This window comes from Centroberyx gerrardi, chromosome 17, assembly GCF_048128805.1.
Source record: "Centroberyx gerrardi isolate f3 chromosome 17, fCenGer3.hap1.cur.20231027, whole genome shotgun sequence".
NCBI lineage: Eukaryota > Metazoa > Chordata > Actinopteri > Beryciformes > Berycidae > Centroberyx > Centroberyx gerrardi.
Genome location: NC_136013.1, coordinates 26,768,071 through 26,791,267, shown reverse-complemented (window position 1 = coordinate 26,791,267; position 23,197 = coordinate 26,768,071). Strand labels below are relative to the sequence as shown.

The window sequence follows — 23,197 nt, the reverse complement described above, 5'->3', positions numbered from 1 at the left end:
AAAAATCCTAAAATTACACATATTCAGTGTTTCCTCAGAATTGTATTCTTGTTATGTTGGAAAAGCCTTTGAAACAAATAAATAAATAATGTTTTTAATTATGTTTATTTATTTTACGACTATGATGTATGCTTTAATTTGATTCTTAAACTACTTGGTAAACTCTGGTTTAAAAAAGTGCTATACAAATGAAGTTTATTCTTTACTGCTTACTATTACTGCTTAATTACCTGCTTTGACAGTAGTCCTATTGCTGAGGGATCCATAGTTTTTGGATTGGGGATGCTGGAGGTACATGCTGTAGATGGAGCTGCTGTTCATGGTGGCGGGGCCCTTCCTGGGGGACTGGGGCCTGGAGGGATGGTCCGGGACGTAGGGACGAACGGCCACCGCTGGGGGGGGATCCGGTCGCTCCGTCTGGGGGGTTTGAGGCAGAGGAGACAGCTGGGTCGTGCTGGTAGAGCCTGAGAGCAGAGAGACAGGAAAAGAGTTAATCTCCAAAACACCGTACCTGTATTTCCATGTTCACATTCAATATCCTTACAAAAACAACACAAAAAAAACACAAGACGTACTTTGGTTAGGAGTCGGAGGGACAGAGATACGTTGCTGTATTTGTTGCGAAGATGATGACGATGATGAAGAGGATGAGGTGGCATTGGCAGTGCCAGATCGGGACCAGCCCAGTGTACCAGGGGCAGAGCGGGGCAGGGAGCTGGTAGCACAGTGATGCCCCGCCGCCTGGTGGGCGGCGCTGGGGTAGGTACCATAGCCACTGGGATGCTAAAGAAAGAGAGACATAGATAAAGAGAGAGAGAGAGACAGAGAGTTATAATCTGAGGATGAATGGTGGATTTGTAAATCGGAAGTATGAATGAACATCCTTATTTTTGCATGACAGCCTGCATGACTAATTTGGGGGGATTTTCCTGTTTTTTCTTGAGTTGGAAGCTTACACAGTCTTTTACTACATTGGTTCTCAAAGTGGGGTCCGGGGACACCCAGGGGTCCAGTTCAATTTCACTATAATGTAATTCACAAGACATTATCCCAATTAAACAATGTATAAGAATGACTATTCTAATTATAGCTTTCACTCACCACGAGTATAAACCTAACCCTAACCCTAACCCTTAATTCCAAAAAGGTTTCTGGAGATAGAAGGGTATTAGTCTAATATGTGTAATGGTCAATACCTGTTCTGGACTGGTGGTCCTCCACTCCGACATACTCTTACAGATGGTCGGCCATGACGCTTCATTAGCTAAACATAGGGAGAGAGAGTAAGAGGCGATAGATTCAGGTTCAATGATTAATAGAGGGACAAAGGTTATGAGGTTAGAGGAAGAAAGCCAAAATGAGAAAAAAGAGAAGGAGAAATGACAACCAAGTAGCATGTATTTTAGAGCAGGTGAAAGGTGAGAGTATCGTAAGTATTTTGGCCGTTCATTTGTAGTATACAGATTTCAAATTAACTGACTAGAATATATGAGTCAAGACAAATGGCAAAATACCTGCATTTACATTTTGAACTTTAAGAAGACAAAACAGTCAAAGGTACAAGGCTGTGTACATAACATGGAGTACAAGTTCCTTTAAAGTCACAATGAAACCGCATTTTGAGAGCATCTTGCTTCCTTGATGCAATGTATTTCCTGTTGAAACAGGATGTTGGGGTGGGGAGGGATCATTCAAAAGTGTAAACCAATGGGATATCAGAAAGTTTGATTTTCAGTTTGATTTGATAGGACAGGCAGAGGGGCGGGATTGTTCAAAAATCTGTGATGGTTTTATTTGTTGGAGTTTTCATGTATGCCTCCTGGTACACGATGATGTCACCACTAAAGATTTTCTATTTTCCAGGAGGTAAAAGTATTGAGATTTTGATATAAAAATACAATAGAATTAAATAGTTGTCATTTTTTGGCATAAATTGTCAAAATAAAATGAGCTAAAAAGGTGAAAAAGTTATTTTTCATTTCAGTGTGACACTAAGAGGGCACAGATGTATCACTAGGATGGAAATGTCAGAATCTGATGGTGAAAACGTTTTGTGTCAATACGCAGGCTGAATCATTCATAATTCATCAATGACAATTGCAGTCACGTAATGAAACGTTTTCCTACCCAGCACACTTACTAACCCTTCTTGATACCGTTCTGCAACTATCACTAATAGGTTTCAGCGTTGGGTGGTTGGTTAACATAGAAAAGAAAAAACTCTTGGGCTTTACTCTTGAACCATGTACCATGGGACCTTCAGGCTCTAGAGAGGCTGTCTGCAGCACTGCTCATTCCAAAACCACAACCAACAGGAAGCTGCTGCCTTGGAGGCTTAAAACACAATTGATCTTCATCTACATAAGCTGTCTGAGTGCATTGTCCAAATGCTAAGAGCTCAGAAAATGACCCACTGGATATGAAGACTATGCGTTTTAACCCAGCCACTGTCTCCACAGAGATGGTGTTACATAACCAATTGGCCCTGTTCAATGCAATCCCAATGTCACAGTATCGGTCAGTCACTAAGTCCTGATCCACTGTAGCCTATTAACTAGTGACAATCCTGGAGGCCAGTGGCTCAGCAACAAATAGTGTTATACAGTTTCACAGTTGTTTAACAACCACATACTAACATAATTCAATACAGACGGAAGACAACAGAAAATAGCCTTATCACCTGCAGCTGGAGATACATATTAGTTTATAATAATGAACGCAAATACTGCTAACACGCCATTATTAGCCATAGTAGAGTAATGGGTTTTGAAGGCTGATACTGATACCAATATTTTTGGATTTAAGCTGCCAACAGCTGATTTTGTGCTGATATTCAATATCTTTACATTTGATAATTTTCATGCTCAAAAAATCCAACAAAAACCAAGGATTCAGCGTTTTGCCCAGAATTTCATTCTTGTCAGTGTGAAAAAGCCTCTGAAACAGCATTTAGACCATCATGGGACACTAAAACTCCATTGAAAGCCACACTAATGCAGTTCTTTTAGGTGGATTAGCAGCTCCTTAAGGCAGGGTGAGGCAGGATTCATTGCAGTTTTACAAACAGATATATCAGTCTAACCCTAAACCATAGTACCACCAAAAGAACCTTTTCCCCATGTGGTAACTTGTGCCTAGCGAAGACAGATAGTGGACTAAAATTCAGTGTCCAGTGTCAAGGTCACTTGGCCAAGCTCTTGGCACCATCACCATGTCACAGTTCTGGCACCATAACGGTCTAATACTGATTAACTACTGAACACACCACCAGAGAGGCCGGTGGCCTATTAGAAAGTGAGGCTACAGTCAGTCAGGCAGCCTGTTAACCGCTGCTGTGACCTGCTGACCTCAGGAAATAAACAGTCACAACAGGAAATAAACAGTCAGCTCTGTGCTAAGTGGAAACTTGGCTCTCCGCCTGAGACCTGAGAATAGAAGCAGTCAGTCAGTGTTGTGGTTAATAAGCGAGTGCTGCTTACAGCACTAGCATCACCACAGTTACTAAGTCCTGGTACAGAAGACTTTTAAAGGGGAGGTTCAGGATTTTTATTCATCAGTACTCAAGCCTCCTCTTTGAGTTCAACTGATATGGGTTTTTGAAGGCCGATACCGATGTTTTTGGATTGAAGCTGCCAATAGTGAGTATTCAATATCTTGGAATTTGACCATGTTCATTCCAGCAATTACAAACATTCATTGATTCCCCAGAATGTTACCTTGGCAGGGTGGAAGAGCCTCTGAAACAGCATTTAAAGGTCCCATATTCTACACTTTCCAGTGTTTTATTTTATGTCTTGAGGTCCATTCAAAGCTGTTTGTGTGGTGTCATGTACCAAAAACACTCTCAATCAATTTTTATACATTCATTTTCCAGAATCTCTCTGAGCCTTACCAAGAACAGGCTGTTTCTGTTGCTGTGCCTTTAAGGCTCATTAATATTAATGACCCCTCTGTTCTGATTGGCTAACCGTTTCAAGAGTGAAACGTGAGACACCACAGAACCAGCAGCTGCAGACAGTGAGGCAGGGAAAACTCTCCGGTAATAAACAATGACAACCGCTCAACCACTTTGAAAAAAACACTTGTTCATTTAGAGGCTCGCTTTTCTAATATGGATTGTGTGGATTTAGTTGGCGACCGTGCGTTTTGATACTTTCACCATGTTTAGATAGCACATCCAACTCCTTTATAATCAAAGAGGCAAGGAAAATCCTGTTTTACACCATATGGGACCTTTAAACCACAAGACACTAAAACTCCCCATTGAAACTAATCATAATAATAGGAAGAAAAATATCAAAACATATTCACTATACTTGTGTGGGATCTGACCAAAATGCCTCATTAGAATCAATTCAGGGCTTCCCATAGACAACCAGTGTAGTATTGATCAATTCTACAATAAATATGTAATCAAACATACTGCATCATATCCATCATATCAGACGTGGACCACACTGACTGGACCAGATCTGATTTTTAATAAAAAGACAATATCAGCAGACCGATATATCAGTATAACCCTTCTCTTAAAAAGGAGTATTAGGAGTTTTGAAGCCTTTCTTATTGATCATTAACCAAGCCCCCTCTAGGGACATTCAAAAAGAGAGCTTTTGTTTCTGAGAAATTGGCTCCTGCATCCTGTTACCATTTGCTAGCAAATGCTAGTCCAAGTCAGGGGAATATGAGACCATTTCTATCACACACAACTTAAAAAAATAAAAAATAAAAAAAAATAAAAAAAAAATTCTTCACTACTATACTAAAGCTTATGGAAGTAAATGATGGTTTGTAAATTTTGTGTGTGAAAAATAATTGTATTTCCTGTTGAATTTTATTTCCATGTACAGATACTAGTATTCATATATTGAATGATATTACAGTGGTAAAATTTGCTGGAGAGCCTTAATCATCTCTCTGTATTGAACAACACAGTAACAATGGCTGATATGACCTCAATCACACACACATACACACACACACACACACACACACACACACACACACACACACACAGTTACCTGACTTCAGACTTCCTCTCATTCAGAAGTCTTTGTGCCTGCCCTGTAGACTATTTGTAGACATGATTTGGAACAATGTATTTTCCGCATTACATAAATGGGGACAATGAATAGAGCTGTGGCATTTGCTTTGGCACTCAAGAAAACAATAGAACATTAACAGTCCTGGTTCAAGACTCCACTGATACCCAATAGTTAAATAATCAAAGATCAAATGTGTACAAATATACTACTATTTCTACAGTGGGTTATGTTGACAAGGGTGATGCTAGTTATATGAATGGAGGGTGAAGCTCAGATGCTAAGCCAGTGTGATTATTAGCTGGATTTACTAATGTTCATAATCTAATGAATGTTAGGTCTATGGAATATTGTACTATTGCAGGGATTCTAAGGGTGCGATCACACCTACAGTCTGTTTTCTCTGGTCTGAACCATAGTGGAAAAGTTGACTTTGTTGCATTTTCCTATTTGGTTCCTTCAGGTTCACAATTACAAACAAACCAGGGCTTGTAAACAAAAGTCACATGACTCACAAGTAGCTTGTTTAGTTTGGTCACCCGTGATCCCACCAGGTTAGAGATTTTGGTGGTGGTTTTGGTCCAGTTATTTAGCTAAGCATAATGGACTTGTCTGCTCTCTTTGCCATAATTTACCTTCTCTGGTGTTCATACCAGGTAAGAACACATTAAGAAATAGCTGAATGTGAGCATTATCTGCCCAAACAAACCAAACTAAAGGAGTAAACACTCCAGAGTTTGAATACATGTGTGAACGTGCCCTTAAACTGTTTCAGTTTAACCCAAACTGTAGAAAATGTAGTCTCTCACCTTGGAATCCAGGCTCATTACAACAAACTAGTACCATAAACAGGCCTGCTGCACATTTCAGTGCAGATCGAGCAGTTAAAGAATCCGGTCCTGGGCCCTGTTCCATAAAGCGAGTTTACCAAATAAGCCAGGCTTCTTTCGGTTAGTCTGACTCATCTGCAGTTGATTCGGTTCCATAAAGCAAGTTCAACATAGTTCAAGCTCAGTTAATATGGCAACTTATGCTGGGAAACTAACCTGGTCCGGGGCAGGCTAACTGTCAGGCTAAGCCTGAGTTGTTGCTTAACCAGAGTTCCTGTAACACTGACCCGACGGGAAAGCCATGATTTTACCACTGACTTTCGGGCATATTATTTTACTGTATTAACCACTACCAGTCGAAAAATTAAAGTTAATAGAAAATCAACTTAAATAAATAATAAATAATAAATTAAATAAATTATACAATGATAAGATATAGACCTACGTGTTTAATTATATGGTGATATCAAACGTTTAGGCTTATGTTACATAAAATATGTCTCAATCTAAATTACCCCAATAGAATGACAATAGCTACATAAATAGTTAACAGTACAATTGCAAAAAATTATATTGACCAGAAATGTAGTATCTAAATCCATATGCCTCTATCCTCTATTTGCCCGATAGGAAACCATGTTTAAAAATGTATTGGTTAATGTATTGGTTAATACATTTAAAACAATGTCAAAAAGTAAACTTAGATGTGTTTAGTGGGTGTATGGTTTTTCAATCAATACAGTAAAGGTCTATAAATAAGGACCTCAACCCATGTGTCGTTCTTTGTCAGTCATGGCGTGTCCTTTCATTGATGAGTACTAGGTGGCATGGATTCAGACGCTGTTCCCCCCTCTATTCCCTCAATGACTGGCCTCCCCCTGTTCAGCTCCAAGGCCAGCTCCTCTGCAGGAGTTAAGTGTGCTGGTGGTGCCCCCCCCACCCCCGGTGCCAGCAACATCACTCTTCTTTTTTGCAGCTGCAATTAATAAACATAATGAGATTGGACAGTTCTAGCATCAAGCTGATTATGCTTAAGTGCTTATATAGACTATAGGCATACTTACCATTCTGAACAATATTTTTATATTTAGTTTTCACTTGCTGCCACGTTCTTTTCTCCCCACTCAAGTTGTTGCTGTTTAAAATTGAGCTTTATGGAACCGCTTTAGCCCCGACTGATTTGTTAGGTTCATTCAAGTCAGGTTTTGGATTTTAATCCCCACTTTTCTTAGCGCGCTTTATGGAACAGGGCCCTGGTAATCTATCATGGAACTAGTAGTGAGGGAGTTTTTCTAGCACCTCCTAGGGACTCACTGTTGTTACTGTCTCCCCACTGGGGGGACTGAGGCCCCTCCCCCTTCTCAGTGGGCTCCGCTAGGATGATGTCTAAATCTGACACTTTCCATTGGCTGGGAGGCTTCCTGACACCACTCCCGTCCTCCTCTGCATGGCCACACCCACAACAACAACAGTAACAGCCACGGAAACAACAATACAGTGTCAACACCAATAACAATAACATCAACAATAACATCAACAATAACATCATCAATAACAACGTCAGCAACACAAATCATAATAACAAGAACAATCACAACAACAACCACAACATCAACAACAACAATCACAACAGCAACAGCAACAATATCAACATAAACATGAACAAAAGCAACAACGCAACAACCACAACGTCGACATGAAAAACATCAACAACAACAACACAAATGACATTGAGATAAAATCGACAACAAAAACCACAACAACAACAACAGATAAGGGGAGGAGAAGAAGAGGAGGAAACAGACAGGAAAAGGAAATGGAAGGACAGAAAGTTAGGAAATGTACATATTGGACAGTGCAGCTAGAAGTATTGAAGTAAAAGAAAACAGAATGATAAAAACTCTTGAATGCAGTTGTAAAATCTCAATTTCTCTGAAACAAGCAAAAAAACACCATGGGTTGACATCATTTCACTTGTTTCAGTGGATATTTGTGCAACTCCCAGTGCCAATATCTTGAAGCAAGTGGGAAGACCTACCATGTTTCAAGATTTTTATCATGTTTCAAGAAAATTCTTGAATAATGTTAAAATGATCTTGCCCCATTTTTTACAGTATGTAAAAGCTAGTGATGGGTCCTTTGCAATCTTTTGAAAGTAAATCAAATCAAACAAAGAATTGAGCTATTACTACTGAATGTGAAGAATTGTTTTATGACAAACAGAACAGTTAGCCTTGGTCTGATGAGCTTGTACAAAGTCCTAATAAAAAGTTGAGGCAAATTAAGCAACCTAATGAGGCATTCTCACTGCTACATTTTTGCAAAGATAGCTCAGTAGCAATTGTCAAATTGTCAAAAACTGAAATGCTGTTGAACAAAGCGCCATTTGGGAGCTGAGGATTTAACTGAACAGAGCCAAAACATCTGGCTCTCCTAAAAGAGTGGAAAATCTCATCACTATCAAGAGCAATTCCAGCGCTGCAAAAATGACACGCCTTCAAAATCTTGAAACAATAAACAATAAACCAACCCTATCTCAATACACAATAAATTCACATGCTAATCTCATCGTTAATTCCACTGTATCCCCTATCTATCCCAGCGTGCCGAAGGCTTCTACCAACCTGAGAGGGAGCGGATGTGGCTGAGGGGGGTGGGTTTGGGCGGCGGGTCGGAAGGCAGGGGGTACCCCGCCTCCTGTCTCCCCCCTGCTGGGACCTGGATGTAGGGGCAGACAGCCGCCACACGCCCCGAAACGCCGCCGCCGGGGTGATGGGAGGTCTGGGGGGAGGGCGGGCCTCCTCCGTTCATACGACTCAACTAGAGCGGTGCAAACAGAGAGAAAGAGACAGTCACAAGCTATGTTGTCATCCGACTGTCAAGCACATTTTAAGCAAACAGTTGCAAAAATGTAATGCAAATTAGGTGCATTATCATCTGCTGGGTTGAAGTGATTAAATAGGTTTCCTGGGGAGTGATTGGAAATGTCTTGAAATGCCAATGTTGTTCCAAAACGTACAGGCCAGAAAAGGAGTTTGAAAGCCAGGAATCTCAGCATCTGGCCAAGTAATCGTTGAGTCATCAGTATTGATCAAAAACCCTGTCAAACCCAGATGTATTGTGGTCATTTGGTGCTATGGGTGACTGTGTGTGTGTGTGTGTGTGTGTGTGTGTGTGTGTGTGTGTGTGTGTGTCGTACCTCTGCTCTCTTCTTGTGCAGCCGTTCTCTCAGGTCTCCGATGCGTTTGTCCATCACCGTCACCTGGGTGTTCCTCTTGTTCAGCAGCTCCTTGTTCTGGGCCAACTTGCTGCTCTGCTCCAGGTTATGACGGTTACGAGCCTGGGATAAAGACAGGCATGAGGAGAGATGGAAGGATGGAGGGAGAGACAGAGAGACAGAGAAGGAGGGAGAGGGAGAAAGATGAAGGGACAACGTAAGTCTGAAATCCTTGTTCTGGGTGAGTTTGCTCCAAGTTATGGTGGTAACCAGCCTGAAAACAGGAAAAGAAGCGTGGGAGGTCTGTGCGGTCTGTTTTTGTTGCTGCGGTCCGTGTAATGCTTATCAGTATTCTAATTCAAAACTGCAAATTGAAAAAATTCCTACAAAGTAGCTTTGCACCACTTGATTTCTACATAAAACAACAGCCTGAAGTTGTATTTACAACCTCTGAAGTCTGAGCTTATGAGGAGCACCTGAAGGCAGCATATTCTCCGGTGTGTATCTAACATTTACCTGCAGCTCCTGGTACAGTTTCCTCAGTTCCACAGCTGCAGGGCCAGAAAGGGGTGATCCCTCCTGGCCAGTGGGTGCACCCTGGGATCCAGTGGGTCCTCCCTGGGACCTGGTGGGTGCTCCCTGCTGCGCTGCTGCAGGCTGCAGTTGAAGGCGTCCTCTCCTCAGATCCTCCAACTGCTGGGTCAACTGGTAAAACGCAACGCGAAATGCATTTAGAAGTGAAACAGACTCTTTACATTAGTACAGCCTCCTTCCCTTCATGTCAGGCTAAATGGCTTTTTCAGCTAAATTTTGTCATTTGGTCACACAACATCTAAGTAGAGTTTTGGTAAGATTGCATTAATTTGCAGACATAGCTCACCAAACGATCGGTTTAGAGGGGACATGAAGGTCCTGAATGCGGCTGTGATGTGATTTTTTTTAAATATGGCTTCCAGGTAGATTTCTGCCAATTTGTGCTTGATTTTTACTCTCCATTATAAAACTATACAAGTACAAATCTGGACTCACTTAGGCTATAAGGTATGGTGAATGCCCACACCTTGATATACCCAATTGATGCCCACACCCTCTACGTTACCTGGTCGACTCTGATCACCGCAGACTGCAGCTCTGCCTGCTTCTCCTGAAACAGACTGCTAACATGGTTTATCTCTGCAGCTAGAGAGAGAGAGAGAGGGACAGGGGTTTTTCATACATAATCGTTTTTTCATAATAGTCGCCCATTAGTCATCATCACAATTACATATATCTCTGGAGTGTGCTTATAGGCTTACAGAGGTTTCCGTTGATCAGTTTGCTGTAGTCAACTTGTCCTCTCATGGCTCGGATCTTCTTCAGCTTGGCTTCCTGACTCTCCACTCGCTCCTTCAGTCGCTGCAGCTTCTCAGCTTCAGACTGAACAGAACAGAAGAGTGAGGGAGAAAAAAGACACAAGCATTTCCACCTGAAAGTCACATTTTTGGTGAACTTTTGAAATGTCGCAAAAAATAAAATGAGAATTAAGTCTTTCTCCCTAAGCTGGGTTGAAGCAAATAAACAGGCAACCTTATATTTTCAAGATCACTTTGCCATACTTAACTGATGTCCATTCATGTAGCAGCTGACTGGGGTTAATGAGTTGTAACAGTGATAGTCTGGACACTGGAGGCATGAACGCATCACTTCACCACTGATTCGAAAGAGATAGCTATGAAGATAATCATTTGCTGCCCTTTAATGATAGAAAAACATTAACAAATCATGTTTGTCCCTGAATGGCCCTCTGTCTGTTGATTAACGAATAGATCAACAAGTCCTCCAACCCATACGACCACATAGGTTGTTTGTTCCTACCCTCTAATACGACCCACAGGAGCGTTTCCAACGTGATCTCACAAAAATACGTGAAATGAAAACGACCCACAGGAGCGTTTCCAACGAACGTGATCTCACAAAAATACGTGAAATGAAACGACCCACAGGAGCGTTTCCAACGTGATCTCACAAAAATACGTGAAATGAAAACAACTTGGGTTATGGTTATGGTTAGGCAACTAAAACAACTTGGTTAAGGTTAGGAAAATGGTTTGGTCAGGGTTAAATTTGGAATCGATGGGAATCGAACCCCGGTCGCCGACATCGAAGGCAAACGTATACGCCCGTCCGCCGTGTTATTTCAATGTTGAGAGAGAAACGTGACACCGTTATACACCTACTATCTATCTAGATGTTTTACAGACTGCCACATACTTTGGTTAGATTAGCTGTTTCATATAAAACCGTAACAACTCAAATAACCCTTGTTGAAATATCAGAGGAAAGGTTCTGAAAAAGTTATTTTTATACTGCTGATGTGTAACATTTCATACATTCTTAAATGGTTCTTTTAAGGTCCAATGTAGAACCATTAGACCATACTGTGTTAGGGCTTTCAGGTGACATAACACACCCTCTGGTGACCATGTTGGAGGTCCTCAGCTCTTCAACAACAGTGCCAGAGACAGCTGGTTACACTTCTAAACTTACAACTTGGCCGTCTCAACAGAATTGAATGACATGGTTAATTTCTGTGCTGATTTTGACTAGGAACCATTTTATCACTGATACATCTGATTGATTTTGTGTTGATAATGTTAGCTTGTTAGCTAGCTAACCATCTCTGTAATTAACACATATGACTAGCGCACTATTTAATATGTCTAGTAGAAGTCATTGACTGTAAACAATAGCGTTAGTAGTGACTTGTAATTGACATTAACATTAGTTGCTTCGCTAAATAGCCTGCTGACTAGTTAGCTAGCTAACAATTTGTTCAGGTTAACTGAGCTGACTCTTCTCAAGCTACAACTTTTGCAGTAGAGACTAGAGTACGGTGACCAGACGTCCCGGTTTGTCCGGGATTGTCCCGGTTTCAAGATGGGTGTCCCAAGTCCTGACAAATATCTGTAAAACACTAAAATGATGAAAACGCCTATGGTGCGTGCATAAGCGCATACATGTGCGCATGTATGAACGTGCGGTACACTTAAGGGTCCCGGTTTGGGGGTTTGAAAATGTGGTCACCCTAGACTAGACCTAAAGACAAGACAGTTTACTGTGTCACAGTAACCTACATTTGGAAACAAATCTTCAATCAAATAAGAACTCTTACTTACTAATAAATGTACACCCACACCACTGCAATCTTATTCAGGTGTCTCTCTTTTTCTAGCCTAGTTATATATTTAGCCATTATTTGCACACAGCCAATTCTCCAATGGACCTCCATGATGGTGCCAACTGTGGTTGCTAGGAGATTTCTGACAAACCTACAAAGCTTCTATGGTTCTTTCTGCTATGGTTCCAGCTAGAAGCTGGTACTGTGTAGAACCCTTTTTGTAAAGAGTGTAAATAGAAAGACAGACAGATGGATCCTACCTGTGTCTGTCCCTGGTTAGATCTGCCTCCCTGTTGAAGATACCTCAGTCTCTGCTCCTATAGGAAAAGAAAGGAGAGGATACAATTTCAGGTATCATTGTGGAACTCAGACTACACACACACACACACACACACACACACACACACACCACTGGCTTCTAAACGATTTGCATAGCTACATGTTCTCAATTTTGGAACTGTAATACATTACTAGAGATATTGATGATTATGTACTATTGTATGGGTATGCATTTTCAATCAAAATAAATTAGCATCTCAATATGGTTTGAATGCATAAATTATGTATTGTTGGTTTGTTTTCATTGTTTTGATCAACAGCCATACCAATGAAGTTACTGAATTGAACTGAGGGAGAGAGAGAGAGAGAGAGAGCGAGAGAGAGAGAGAGAGAGAGGAAAACAAGGCCTGCCGTGTGATGCTGACTGAGGCAGTTTACACCTCTCTCGCTGTCTGTATTGTGCTGGCACGTACTACAGCTGACCTGTCACACACACACACACACACACACACACACAGAGGAAGAAGGAAATGGAATGTTGGCAAGAAGCAGCCCATCATTCACTAGACAGACAGACACGCACACACACACACACACACAAATAAGGCACATTACATAACACTAGCTTGTTTTACTACATGGTAGAGTAATAGAAATGCAGAGGTGCAAGTAGTGGTGATGTTTTGGACTACGTTTTCCAGTAAAGACAGGAAGTCCTCAGTCCATGTTGAGAGGATGGAAAGTAGGGAAACTGTCCCTATGTGCCTTAAGGAGCTGCTCACCCACCCTGTCTTTCCTGGAATAAACACTTTTGCTTCAACTTCCCAGCAGCTGCGGCTCACAGATCACCTCATTTCCTGTCAACTGAAAGGTCACTTCCTGTTGTGTGAATGGGGACGGCTGGGTGACCACGGTCTCACTCTTTCTCACACACACTGTCATCACACACATAAAGCGGAGGTGATTGGTGGACGCAGATGTGAAGTCTATTGGCTCAAATGGAGCTGTGATATCTTGACAGTCCTTAACCCCTGACCTGGATCACATGTCCTGTTTCCATGGTACCGAGACCTACAAGCCATGATCCCATAACTCACACACACACACACACACACACGCACACACACATTCCCCACAAGCCTTACACCGTAGCTCGTAGGGGCCCTTTAACCGAATTATTCCGACAGACTCATATAGATAACCTTACACTAACTGACAGGCAATCCATCCAACCAGTGTGTGTATGTATGTGTGTGTGTGTGTGTGTGTGTGTGAGTGTGTATGCGTGTGTGCGCACAAATTACCTTGGCGACCAACATCTGTTGCTGAGCCTCTATTTGTTGCTGTTGTCTTGTGGCCATTTCCTGGAGCTCAGAGAGGGTCAGCTCTACACGGGGAACCTATACACACACACACACACACACACACACTGAGAATTATTCAGAGCAACCTTGTGTATATTAACCATCTATATATCCATTGCCTCAAATCATGTTACCTTTACAAGTACTATTACCTTTAAAACACTGATATACAGTATAATTACTCATTATGTAGATGCATTTTCATATTATTCATTTGTTAGACTGGGTTTGGATAACTGAGGTTAGGACCAAGACTTATGTTGTTATTGACAAGCAGATGAAAACCCAAACAGGGATAGGCGATAAATACTGGACTAGAATGCATAGTTGTATGGAGAAAACCTTTGCCTACTCTCTCTCTCTCACACACACACACACACACACACACACGCACACACACACACAGCTCTAACACACACACTCCGTTTTACTCACACATTACATAGCAAAAGCAATTTCAAAGACCCTTTTATCCAAACCACCTTACAGTACATTTTAACATGGGTCGCCCCATTGGGAATCAAGCCCCTAACCTTGACTGTCCTTTATGCAAAGAGCTATAAAGCTTCACACACATTCATACACATTTACTTACATAGGTGCACGCACACGCGCACACGCACACACACACACACACACACAGATATACGCACAGTCACTTTCATCCCTTTCATCAAACAAATACAACAGGCTTTGAAGATGAAAGAGACAGAAATAAACACTACTATCTACTTTGACAATGCAGAGGAACCTCTCAACTAAATCAAATAGTTTCAGTAAAGCAAAAATTTTTTTAAACATAACGTTGAACATACAATTTTACTGTTTACTGGATTTAAGTTATTCCATGTTTTTAAAGCACTTTGAGTTGCATCATGGTATGAAATTGTATTTGACTTGACTTGACTTGCCTGGTCTTGACTTGGCTGGCCTTGACTTGACTTGACTAGACTAGACTTGACTTGACTTGCCTGGCCTTAACTGGTCTTGACTGGACTTGACTAGACTTAACTTGACTTGCCTTGACTGGTCTTGACTGGTCTTGACTGGCCTTGACTTGACTGGTCTTGTCTTGAGTTAACTTGACTTGACTTAACCTGACTTGACTTCAATGGTCTTATCTTGACTAGACTTCCGCGCTCAGTTCTCATTGCCTATTGCTGGTCTCTGTTCGGATTTAATTTGTCGACCAGCTCACACTACAGGAGGATATCAATATTTGTCCAGATTCGAGTGGTAAAACATGTTTGAAATAATATTGATGGTCCCGACTGAATCAAGAGGCAAGAGATAAAGTCCTGAACCATCACACACTACCAGGTGATCTGTACGACAGGCCAAAGCTAACACCAACTCACTCCAATCTTGAAAATCAGTGGTGATGACAAGTCGTTGCTGGAATCACACTAAAAATCATGTAGTGTGCCCCCCGCCTATCATATTGGGTGTTTTGAAGGTCTTATTCTGGTTCACTGAGAAATTACCTCACATTTTAGGTCACAGCGCAGCTTCAATGTGCTAAAGACTTATTAGGCTAGCAGCTGGTGGCCTTGGCAAAGTGACAGCATTATAGTATTGGCTTAGATAAACAGCCAGGATCCTATCAGCCCTGGTCATTTGACAGCACTGTGACAACGACATAACCATCACCTGAAAAAAGAAAAACACACAGCGCATGTTTTCCACATTCCACTGGCGGAAATGTGTTTTATCAAACCAAGCGCATGCCAGTACACTGTGTTATGTGGCTGTGTTTGTAGATGTTCTTCAGGACAAACATTTCTATGAATGTTTGTGTGTGTGTGGTGGTATGTATGTGCATGTGTGTGTGTGTGTGTGTGAGGAAATGCCTTTAGCGGTCTACAGCGGAAGGTTTCAGTCCAGCCACATCCTGCTATTGTGTATGTTCACTCATGGGCGCACACACACACACACACACACACACACACACACACACACGTACTCACACGGTGCAGGGTCTTTCATAATAATTTCCAGAATACAGTGAAGCCAGGGAATGTAAAAGAGAAATAAGTGACTCTCTTCTGTGTCCGTAGTCAATAAGCCAGCCTTGGCTAAAATTCATTAGCTGACATTTTAAAGATCCAATCTGAATTTATTTGATCGTCTAAATATTGGGTGTATTCACATCTTGCAGATGGGAAATAAATTGTCCTCACTTTCTTAACCCATCATAACATAATCACAACACAAATGCAGGTATGCTTTACTGCAATGCAGCTCTCCACTATATCAAATTAAGATGAAATGCCAGGGCAGAATAGAATAGAATAGAATAGAATACTTATTACAGAGATATGTCTAAAATTAATTGCCTTTTAGAGCAGACAGCAAGAAAATTGTTAAATGCCTGACAAAAATGTGTGAATGACTCAGTATGATGTAAAACATATATAGCATATATAGCTTATTGCATAATATATTCATTCACAACATACCAGGCCTACTTAAACAGTTTTAGCCTGGGACCCAAGCTGAGTAAAACATAGTTTCTCACACTGGGATTAAAACATACTAGCACTCTGCTAATCTGGAAATCTACCAGAAACAAGCCTGCAATCCATTTTGGGTCTCCATCCAGAGTTTAAAAAACCTGGGAAACCAGTAGCCCCATTATTTTAATTGACGCTAATTTATGACTGTCACCTAGAGAAAAATGATCTGCCATTTTATGAGTCATTATGAGACTGATGATTATGGATGTTATACATACATCACAGGGAAGTCATGCAAAGAGTAAAAGCTGCTGTGAGGATGCAGTTTTTTCTCACACTGTTGAAGCTATTGTAGCATTCTCTTGCTTTACTCTTAGGTGTTACTATTTTATTACTATGTTATGTTTGGCCAATATCTTATTGTATTTTAATCTCACCATGCCAAGGTTAGTGGTTTGCTTCCCACTGGGGACACCCATACTGAAAAAGTATCCTGTAATTTGTTTGTTTTGGATAAAAGCACCCATAAATTGCCACGTTATCTTAGGTCTTAGATAGCCTACAGCAAATGGATTATTAGACTACCATTGGTTTAACAGTAATAGTGTTTTTTTTTAATTCTCCCTATTTGATCATCTAAATAAATTTTGATATTTCCATAAATCATCATAACACAAAAACAGTCCTGTATTACTTCACTATCTGCAAACCCTACCGACATAAACAAACCTTTCACAGCCTCAACATCCACATAAAAGTTATGTTTAGCTGTCACATACTGCCAATCCACACAATTAAAAATATCAACAAAGCCAGTAGCATGGTGACAGTGGTTCAACAAGAGAACACCACACTGCAATTACAGACTGGGGCTTGAAGTTCTACCCCTGTATTACAGCAGGAACTTAACATTGGCTCAACATTTGGGTGATGATGTTTCATTTGTTTGTATGAGTTAAAACCCTAGCTGCTGCATTTTGCACAAGCTGGAGATGTGAAAGAGACTTTTGGTTGATGCCAGAATAAAGAGTCTAAATGTGAGGAGATAAAAGCATGATTGACTTTCTCCAGATTACTAAATGAGGTCAAATAACACTGTTTCTGGTTAATTTTCATTTTGCAAACAAAATTGTGACATCTGATACTTTATATCACTGAGCCATCTCTTGAGAGTGACTTAGCCATTCAAATCACTGGGTTTCAGGGATATACAGTATGTGTTTCTGCGTGCCAATGGAAAGAACTATTGACTTTACGGATGATATGGCCAAGTGGGAGCATGTAAATGAAAAACAGAATGGGGCCTAAAATGTAGCCTTGAGGAACTCCAGAGCTAATGTGTTTTGAAGAAGAGGAGGAGTGTCCTACAGTGATAGAGGAAATCCTATGGAAAACTGGCGTTGTGCTATCTCTGTCGCTTAGCTGTCAGCGGGGAGGCTACTCAAGGATTTTTGGACCGATTGGGGTTAATCGCGCTATATTGCTGTTGGTAAGTCGTCACATTTTATTCATTTAAGGTTAGTCTTGTAACATTACAACCCACTCACACTGTGTGGCAGCCGGTGTGACACACTTTACGGCCATAATGGCCAAACTTCCTTTGTCACCATAGAAACTAACCATAGACACCATTTTTTGGTGTACTAGCCAAAATACTATAGAAAACAGTAGAAAGGCTGTTCGATACATTCAAATTCTGTGGCTGTTTCCTTTACACCAACCCGGGATTTGAGGGGTTCAAGTAAAATTGCATGGTCTACAGTGTCAAAGGCTGCACTAAGATCTAAAACGATTAAAATCAAACTTTCCCCCAAATCTGCTGCTAAAAGAATTAGTTACTTCAAAGAGGGCGCTCTCTCTCTAAACTCTGTGAAAGTCTGACTAGGGTTCAGGGATAAGGGTTTGAACAACAGCTTGGACTTTGTTTAAGATGCAGTTTCTGCTAGAGATGAGAGAGGAATGGGTTCAAAACAGTTAAAAACAAGTCGGACGGAGGGATCTTAAGCTTTATGTACGCAACCAACCTCATGTGCTCACTTGGATTATGACAATTCTTAGATATGAAATCAGTGAAAAAAATTAAAGCCATTAGCCACTAAATGACATAGAGAATGGAAGCCCTAGCCAATTTTAGTAGCATGCTATCTGTTATATATAAATGATATCGATATGCAACATCATTGCCTGCAGGCTGCCTCATATGATTCTCAAGAGCTTTGTGCTTTAATCAGGACCAATTTATTCATCCCGTTCCATATATTTTATGGTTGTGGTCATTTCATATCTTACACTTGGGCTGCGGTTGAATAGTCTTTTTTGCTTAGGAAGGTTCCTAACTGAGTGAAATGACCCGGAAGTATCTAAGTGGCAGCCATGATAAGAGCTGTTCGAATTCTCTAAATGCTAAGGAAAGGTGCTTCAATGCTTCCTTACTTAGCTCCTTTAGCATAGGAAACACTGGACGATCCTTTACGAAAGGAAAGGAGATAATGCCGTCCCACAATTCCTTGCAGCAGCAACATTTAAAGCGACGCACCATTCGGCCGTTAAAACAAACGATCATGACCGACAAGGGACGCAGATCATCATGCAAGTTACCGTTGCTTATTAAGCATTTTCCATCTCATGCCATAACTTGCTAATATGCTTATATGTTTTGAACTTTCAACAATATGTTAAACTCATAGAGGCGAACTATGAACGTTACGCTGCTGTTGTAAAATGATCAAAGTGAAGTTAACATTGTAGCGTAACCTATGCTCAGTTTGCATTAATTATTTCTTCATTCTGAGCGTTGTTGTATTGCCAGCCTTTAGGAATATCATTAATTAATTTTACTTCAGTCACAGATGCTGAAACCCTTGCCTTAATAAAGGCCTGTATCAGCCATAACAACTTCAAAGCACAATCAAGTCAACATTTCAAGGTGTTTACTGAGTTGTGTGGTGGTTCTTAAGCTATTATATGCATAGGCTTATATGGGGCGAAGTATCTAAGATGCGCTTTTAGTAGTCCATCTCCGGAACATTGTAGTTTCACCACGGCAGACCCATGTCATTAACATCCGCCGTTGCATAATTACGCAGCCTAGTGTAAGTGCAGTCGGATTCTCTTAGCACCGCGGTTGTCTTTTCCTAAGTCCTTATGAATTCTCCTTCACATCTTTCCTTGACCTCATGACGTTTTCCAACGAGGTCAAGGAAAAGTGGTTAGGAATTTTTTTGACTATTCGACCGCAGCCTCATTTCATTGTAAATTATATCACGGCCTGGGGGAATACTCAGTTCTCATTGGCTGGAAGGTGTCCATTAATTTCGTTAAACATTCAGTATAACCAGTCATCTCTAATGTGCTAGCAAGATCTGAGCATCCCATCGTCACCTTACTCTCACATAAATATATATATTTTTAATTCATATTTTAAAATGGCTGGTCTCACATCATGCCTTATATCAGCTATAGCTGCCAGAGTCACTGTGACGCAATAGCTTAAAAAAAAGATGGGATATTTGTGACTGCAGTATATAGCATTTTACCTGGAGGTGGATCCAAGTCATTCTGTCCCTGCTTTGGTTGATATTCAGAGGTTGCTGTTTCATCATAATGTTGCTTTTCCTGCATGCTACCAAATGTTATTTCATACAATATGATGCATTGGATCTATTGGATTTCACAGCAGTTGACACTGTAATTGCATGTACACTACAGCAAACTACTCTATGACTACTCTATGATTATGATATGGTGCAGCTGTGCTACGGTATTATTACCTACAGAATTACCAGCAGATCCAACGTAATGCAGACTATATCATGCTTTAGACTATGACATTATGCAGATTACACTGGTTTTCCACTCTGTGCTGCCACATGTCATTAGCTGCCTGCTGACCCATGGGATTCTGCAGATCTTCACTTTGATTTGCAAAACAAACAATCTACAGATACACACTGGTCTTCTACTAATGTATAGTCCAGTACCATCACCTGGAAGCAAACCAGGCTATATGACCATCGCTATTGTCATGTGAAAACCTTGTAACTAGTGATGTAGTGGTAAATAAATAGGTGGATAAACTATGAACTCTGGGTAGTGATCATCATGAGGCACAGTCAATATACTGTAAACCAAAATCTGTTTTGTTGTTTTTTTCCTCAAGGGTCCTATCCTCATATAACTTATATCTAGGAATGGGACAATATAAAAAATTCAATATATCCCAATACAAAAATGTGACAATACGTATCGTGGAGCAGAAAAAGTAACTGTGATATTAGCTCCATTTTATTCTTCTGTAATCACAAATGAGACCGCTTGACCATCACAATTTCACAAGCTCTCCATACAAAATATATTACTTACACTTTGTAATGACATTTTTAAATTGCTGTTTACATTCTAGCAAGCCAATGCCATTGCTAGAAAGATTTGTGACTCAGAAAAAATACATAAATCTGCACAGTCATACTTTGTTGTCATTGAACTTTTATTTATTATATTGTATTGTGGTTGTATTGAATCGTGAACTCTATATCGTGTATTGAATTGTATCGTGAAATAAGCATACTACTTATTATGACATAATTTACATAATAAATATTTATGAAAAAGATGGGTAAACTGAGTTTAGGTGGGCGTACCCTCCACTGCATCCTGGCTCATAGCTCCAATTTTGGGGTATTTTCATGTTTTAACACCAACTGAAGGATTGTCCAGTTCTCTAGAGGCTGAGAAAAATTCTATGACCCCTGGAGCTTTATCAAAACCTCATTTTATAACCAGCCTCAAAATGCCTGGTCATCAACCTAAAAACCTGGAAAGTTGACTTTTTTTGGAGGTTTTCACTTGACAACGGCAACATGCATTCGATAGGTCATGCTGTTCGTGCAGCGAACAAGCTGTGCAGTATCTTACGGACTACACCAGTTTAAAGGTTTAAATCCGCAAGATTCTCAATTTTTTAATTTTTTTAAATTTTGTCTCCATCTTTGGAGCTCAGCGCTCATTGCTGTGGTGTTTCTGCACTGCACTTCCTAGAGATCACCTGTCAAACAGTGTGTCCAATACTGTGACATCTTTTTCCTTGGATTTTCTGTTGATGAAGTTTCAGTAGGTAGCGCTCTTTTCTTTGTCTGCTCAACCAGACAAATGATTCTAATGACAACATGCATTCTATAGTTCCTGAAAAGTTGACAATTTTCTATTTTGAGATACGAGGTTTTTTGCCCGACACTTAACAACAGTGACGTGTGTTCTAGAGGTGCAATATCTTGCAGACTACGCCGGTTTACAGTCCCCCATTGACATTAACATGCAGTTTCCACCGGGTTGCCCCATTGAGCTGTATTTACCTGCAGGCTGTCCCATGTGATCCTGCAGGAGCGGACTTTAATTTTGCTGCATTGTCCTTCAACAGTAAATTCCTGCACCAAATCCACCTCATTCCACTCCATCCTCACAGGCTTTCAGGGCAACAGCAGACGTTTATGATGTTAGATAGAAAAAATCAGCTAGAAAAGCCAGCGGGGAGAGAAAAGCCCGGAGGGGGAAAACGAGACCGATCCTTATCACAACTTTCCCTCTCGTTCGCCCCGGTGATCTGCCGTGATTTACGACGCTCGCTCGCTCTCTCTGTCTCTCTCTCTCTCGCTCATTCGGCCCACACTCCCTCCCCCTCTTTATCTTGCTCATACAAACTCTCTCTCTCTCTCTCCTCTGTTGGTGTATTCTCATATCGCGTGTGAACAGAGTGTAAAAGCCGGTAAGGTGACACCGCATTCAATTACTACAAATACACAAAGCCATCAACAAATAAAGCTACAAATTGGGGCAAAATGAGCATCACAAGGGTTAGAGAGATAGATCCCTCTCTCTATATGTCATCCCTCTTTCTTTCTATACCTCCATTTCTCTACATATTCTTCTATACCTCCTTCTATCGCTCTTGTTCTCTATACATTCCTCCATCAAGCTATACCTCCACCTCATCCCTCTCTTTCTTTACCTTCATCCATCTCTTTCTATACCTCATCCTCTATCCCTCTCTCTTTCTATACCCCTATCCCCCTTTCTTTCTATACCTCCTTCATCCCTCTCTTTCTATACCTCGATCCCTCTCTTTCTATACCTCCTTCATCCCTCACTACCTATACCTCATCCATCTCTCTTTCTAAACCTCCATCCCTCTCTTTCTATACCTCATCCATCCCTCTCTTTCTATACCTCCATCTCTCTTTATACCTCGATCCCTCTCTTTCTATACCTCATCCCTCTCTTTTTATACCTACTTCATCCCTCTCTTTCTGTACCTCCATCCCTCTCTTTCTATACCACCCTCCCTGGATCTCTCTCTCTCTCTCTCTCTCTATAACTCCATCCCTCTGTCCCTCTCTCTTTCTATACTTCCCTCCATCCCTCTCACTCTATCCTTCTATCCCTCTCTCTCTATACCTCCTTCATTCCTCTCTTTCTATACCTCATCCCTCTCTCTTTCTACAACTCCATCCCTCCATCCCTCTTTCTTAAACTGATTTTTTGCTGCAGCAGCATCCCCCTTTCTCTCTCTTTCTCCCTCATCCCCCTCTCTCTCTCTATCCCCCCCTCTCAGTAGGGAAATCACTGCACCACAGCATGATGAGGTAGTAGCTGTTCTCAATCAACCTCTCTCTCTCTCTCTCTCTCTGTCTCTCTCCCTCTCTCTCTGTCTCTCTCCAGATGTGTGTTATGAGGAAGATGATGAGGATGATGATGTTGGTGGATTAACGGCCATTGCCGCGTGTGTGCCGATCTCGTGGCACAAATTCCCGCCAGCCACATCCAGCAATGCGCACACACACACACACACACACACAC

At 41.1% G+C, this 23,197-nt stretch overlaps 1 protein-coding gene across 1 annotated transcript in view; it reads right to left on the bottom strand.

The window, feature by feature from the left end:
* LOC139923490 (apoptosis-stimulating of p53 protein 1) overlaps positions 1-23,197 on the bottom strand; it is a 55,986-nt gene that overhangs the window by 14,439 nt on the left and 18,350 nt on the right. The window contains exons 5-15 of the mRNA XM_071914267.2: positions 13,830-13,925; positions 12,507-12,563; positions 10,385-10,505; positions 10,189-10,268; positions 9,606-9,794; positions 9,072-9,212; positions 8,497-8,692; positions 7,187-7,315; positions 1,197-1,264; positions 567-783; positions 231-464 (exon numbers count right to left, since the gene is read on the bottom strand). Of these exons, the coding sequence (XP_071770368.1) occupies positions 231-464; positions 567-783; positions 1,197-1,264; positions 7,187-7,315; positions 8,497-8,692; positions 9,072-9,212; positions 9,606-9,794; positions 10,189-10,268; positions 10,385-10,505; positions 12,507-12,563; positions 13,830-13,925 (1,528 nt within the window). The remainder of the gene's footprint in view (positions 1-230; positions 465-566; positions 784-1,196; positions 1,265-7,186; positions 7,316-8,496; positions 8,693-9,071; positions 9,213-9,605; positions 9,795-10,188; positions 10,269-10,384; positions 10,506-12,506; positions 12,564-13,829; positions 13,926-23,197) is intronic.